We start from the raw sequence: 5,000 nt of genomic DNA, 5'->3' as shown, positions 1-5,000 counted from the left end.
TTCGTTTGTGTTTTACTGATTGGCTGGGAGGTTGTGATGAAATATTCAGAGCTCATTCACCAATTTAATTAGTCTAAAACCAGACACAGCCTTCACCATCATCTCTCTCTCTTTCTCTCTCCGTCTCTCTCGATCTCCCTCTCTCAATTCAATTCCATTGAAGGGCTTTATTGGCATGGGTAAAATGTGTTGACATAAACAAATGTACAAATGTACATTACACATACAAAAATTTAAAAAGAATAAAGACATTTCAAATGTCATATTATGTATATATACATCTTCACCTACTGTATATATACAGTGTTGTACAGTCGCTCTCTCTCTCTCTCAATAACATTTTAGGGCTTTATTGGCATGGAAACATATGTTTCTCTCTCTCTCTATAACATTTTAGGGCTTTATTGCAATGGAAACATATTTTTCTCTCTCTCTCTATAACATTTTAGGGCTTTATTGGCATGGAAACATATGTTTCTCTCTCTCTCAATAACATTTTAGGGCTTTATTGGCATGGAAACATATGTTTCTCTCTCTCTCTATAACATTTTAGGGCTTTATTGCAATGGAAACATATTTTTCTCTCTCTCTCTCAATAACATTTTAGGGCTTTATTGGCATGGAAACATATGTTTCTCTCTCTCTCAATAACATTTTAGGGCTTTATTGGCATGGAAACATATGTTTCTCTCTCTCTCAATAACATTTTAGGGCTTTATTGGCATGGAAACATATGTTTCTCTCTCTCTCTATAACATTTTAGGGCTTTATTGGCATGGAAACATATGTTTCTCTCTCTCTCAATAACATTTTAGGGCTTTATTGGCATGGAAACATACGTTTCTCTCTCTCTCAATAACATTTTAGGGCTTTATTGCAATGGAAACATATTTTTCTCTCTCTCTCAATAACATTTTAGGGCTTTATTGGCATGGAAACATATGTTTCTCTCTCTCTCTATAACATTTTAGGGCTTTATTGGCATGGAAACATATGTTTCTCTCTCTCTCTATAACATTTTAGGGCTTTATTGGCATGGAAACATATGTTTCTCTCTCTCTATAACATTTTAGGGCTTTATTGGCATGGAAACATATTTTTCTCTCTCTCTCAAAAACATTTTAGGGCTTTATTGCAATGGAAACATATGTTTCTCTCTCTCTCTATAACATTTTAGGGCTTTATTGCAATGGAAACATATGTTTCTCTCTCTCTCAATAACATTTTAGGGCTTTATTGGCATGGAAACATGTTTCTCTCTCTCTATATAACATTTTAGGGCTTTATTGGCATGGAAACATATGTTTCTCTCTCTCTCAATAACATTTTAGGGCTTTATTGGCATGGAAACATGTTTCTCTCTCTCTCAATAACATTTTAGGGCTTTATTGGCATGGAAACATATGTTTCTCTCTCTCTATATAACATTTTAGGGCTTTATTGGCATGGAAACATATGTTTCTCTCTCTCTCAATAACATTTTAGGGCTTTATTGCAATGGAAACATATTTTTCTCTCTCTCTCTATAACATTTTAGGGCTTTATTGGCATGGAAACATATGTTTCTCTCTCTCTCTCTATAACATTTTAGGGCTTTATTGGCATGGAAACATATGTTTCTCTCTCTCTCTATAACATTTTAGGGCTTTATTGCAATGGAAACATATTTTTCTCTCTCTCTCAATAACATTTTAGGGCTTTATTGGCATGGAAACATATGTTTCTCTCTCTCTCAATAACATTTTAGGGCTTTATTGCAATGGAAACATATTTTTCTCTCTCTCTCTCAATAACATTTTAGGGCTTTATTGGCATGGAAACATATGTTTCTCTCTCTCTCAATAACATTTTAGGGCTTTATTGCAATGGAAACATATTTTTCTCTCTCTCTCTATAACATTTTAGGGCTTTATTGGCATGGAAACATATGTTTCTCTCAAACGAATACACCTAACAAGCATCAGAATAATGTCATTTCTCTCTCTCACTCAAACACCATATCGGGATTGTGTCATGACTATTTATTACCTATCATTTATATTTCTCTGTTCCTCCAGGTCTTGGCTGTGACTCTGAGGCAGACGGTGAACCCGGGTCAGAGGCTAAAGGTCACCATGGTAGCTCCCTGTCCATAGTCTTTGACGAAGACAAGCCCATAGCTGCTAGCGGAGCGTATAACCTAGACCAGCTCATAGCTGCTGCTGCTGCTGCTGCTGAGTCCCAGAGCCGATCTCTAACCCGCTCTCTGAGCCTCCAGGCTGGGGAGCTAGACGGCTCCGGCCCCCTAGACGGCGGAGGATCCTCCATCTCAATCGGAGACTCCCGTCCCATAGCTGAGGCCTTTAGTGTTGACTGTGGTACTGAGAGTGCTCCAGGGACTCTCCGCAGACCCTCCAAGAAGGGGCCTCTCCGCCCAGGCGGCTCCCTGAAAAAGAAGCCTCTCCCCAGCCAGAGCTCTAACCTAGAGAGTCCCCAACTGCCGTCCTCCGGAACCACACCGGAGCTGGAGAAGAGTGGCGAGCTCACCAGAGCAGCCAGACCCCTATTGGTCTCTGAGGATCTGGAAGTAGGAGGAGCCACAGTAGACTCCGCCTCGCTCACTGAAGAGACCAATCACACTAGCCCAGAGACAGATAATCAACTAATCCTGGCCCCTACTTCTATTCTGACCCCGACCCCAGCTATCTCTATACCCAACCGACAGGAGGACACCCCCATCTCCGTGCCGGAGGCCCCCCCAGGCAACGAAGGCTCTCCCCTCAGTGGGACCTACAAATGGGACCCAGACAACTTTGAAGACATCGACCCGTTCAACAACGGAGGGAGTAAAGTCGCTAACTCCCCGGAGCGCCCTAACGCCGAGCCAACTCTTCCCTCAACCAGCCCCCCTATTCGAACCCCAGGGGCGGTCAGACTGGAGTTTGACTATTCTGAGGAGACCCTCGAGGAGCCTCCCAAGGCCTCTCCACCACCCAAGAAGCTGGGCAAAAAAGCAGGTTCCAAGGTCTGTCATAGGGTCTGTCATAGGGTTGCAAAATTCTATTAACTTTCCCCAAATTCCCTGATCTTCCAGAAATCCCAGTTGGATTTTGACTCTAGTCTGTCGTCATGTTTAGTGCTCTCCTTGGTCTTCATGTTTAATCTGTGTGTTTGATCTGTGTTTTATTTTACTGATTATATTGCTGACTGTGTAAAGTTACTTTGGAGTGTTTTGAAAAGCGCTTAAAATGAATAGACTGTATCATTATTAATATGATGTATTTTTTTGTTATTATCAGATGCCTCTAAGGAAGCCCAGGATGGGTCTGAAGAAGGCCGTCCAGCCCCCATGTGAACCCCTAGACAACAGCCTAATCCCCGATGACATCCCCGTCTCTAAGCCCTCCTATAACTCTGACCCGGCTCAGTGGGACGACCCTAACTTCAATCCTTTCGGCTCTAACAGCGGGATCCCTATCTCTCCCGAGCTGAACAAACCCTCCTATAGTTTTGACTCTGACACCTTCAATGAGTCAGCTGTCAACTCCTTCAAGGGTTCGTCCAATAGGACGGCTGCGTTTCCACCCAAGGCTGCCTCTGGCTCCGCCTCTTTCGAGGTGTCGGCCAATGACGACGAGGTTGATAACGATAACGATGAAGTTAGGGAGCTGGAGGACCACAGCCAGAACAAACCGACCAAGACCAAGAAGAAACCAATCAAATCGTAAGTTTAAATGCCATTGCATTATTAGGTGGTTATAAGGCACTTTCACGTTGTCATTTATTTATGTGTTTCTGTTTGTATATTTAGTACTGAATTCTTTTAGCTGTGTGTGTGTGTGTGTGTGTGTGTGTGTGTGTGTGTGTGTGTGTGTGTGTGTGTGTGTGTGTGTGTGTGTGTGTGTGTGTGTGCGTGTGTGTTTTGTTATCTCTCTATCCAAATTGGGAGAGAGAATGTGTTTGTCTGTCTGTGCCACCTGTCTCTCTGTCACCTGTCTGTCTCTCTATCACCTGTCTGTCTCTGTGTCTCCTGTCTGTCTCTCTGTCACCTGTCTGTCTCTCTGTCTCCTGTTTGTCTCTCTATCACCTGTCTGTCTCCCTGTCACCTGTCTGTCTTTCTGTCACCTGTCTGTCTCTCTGTCATCTGTCTGTCTCTCTGTCTCCTGTCTGTCTCTCTGTCACCTGTCTGTCTCTCTGTCACCTGTCTGTCTCTCTGTCACCTCTCTGTCTCCTGTCTGTCTCCCTGTCACCTGTCTGTCTTTCTGTCACCTGTCTGTCTCCCTGTCACCTGTCTGTCTTTCTGTCACCTGTCTGTCTCTCTGTCACCTGTCTGTCTCTCTGTCTCCTGTCTGTCTCTCTATCACCTGTCTGTCTCTCTGTCACCTCTCTGTCTCCCTGTCACCTGTCTGTCTCTCTGTCACCTGTCTGTCTCTCTGTCACCTGTCTGTCTCTCTGTCTCCTCTCTGTCTCTCTGTCACCTGTCTGTGTGTTTTCGTGTGCCACAGGAAGTCGAAGGGTTCCTCTCTGTGTTGTCTGTTGTAAGTACAGGAATGGCAGCAGGACTGTTTTGACCTCTAACTGTTTATGTAAATAATGTTTCAGTTTTTCTAAACATCCTACTCTCAGAGAGAGCATGTAGCCCCGTCGTGCTCATCTCCTTCTAACTTTCCCCAAATTCACAAGTTCTCCTGAAATTCTGGGAATCTTCCCAACCAGGATTTCAGGAAAACATGGGACATTTTTCAACCCTGTCCTCCTCCCTATTAACACAACAGTAACTTAAAGACAACCAATCAGAGAAGCTCTACCATGCAAAACCAACCAATCAGAGAAGCTCTACCATGCCCATTTTCTTCAATGAGCATCCTGCCACATAAATGTAACCAGTCTTGTACAGGTGCACCCCTTCTCCAAGGGAAAGAGAACATTCACACGGTAGCACCTCCTCTATTGAAGAGCCACAGAGGTTGGTCGTGGTCACACTAAGGAGCAGTGTATCTGTGTGGTCTAGGTTGGTTGTA

General features: G+C 43.6%; 1 protein-coding gene across 24 annotated transcripts in view; it reads left to right on the top strand.

Annotated features, from left to right (window-relative positions):
• The window catches only part of LOC110499508 (transforming acidic coiled-coil-containing protein 2), a 157,445-nt gene that overhangs the window by 103,656 nt on the left and 48,789 nt on the right, over positions 1-5,000 (top strand). For 15 of the 24 annotated variants that reach the window (XM_090213164.1, XM_090213157.1, XM_090213165.1 and 12 more), the window contains 3 exons: positions 2,058-3,004; positions 3,279-3,703; positions 4,485-4,517. In XM_090213164.1, the coding sequence (XP_090069290.1) occupies positions 2,058-3,004; positions 3,279-3,703; positions 4,485-4,517 (1,405 nt within the window). The remainder of the gene's footprint in view (positions 1-2,057; positions 3,005-3,278; positions 3,704-4,484; positions 4,518-5,000) is intronic. The other 9 variants (XM_090213161.1, XM_090213159.1, XM_090213158.1 and 6 more) reach the window with 1 other exon arrangement.

Source organism: Oncorhynchus mykiss, chromosome 20 (genome assembly GCF_057628025.1).
Source record: "Oncorhynchus mykiss isolate SJ-2025 chromosome 20, ASM5762802v1, whole genome shotgun sequence".
Taxonomy (NCBI): Eukaryota; Metazoa; Chordata; class Actinopteri; order Salmoniformes; family Salmonidae; genus Oncorhynchus; species Oncorhynchus mykiss.
This window is presented reverse-complemented; position numbering and strand designations above follow the sequence as displayed.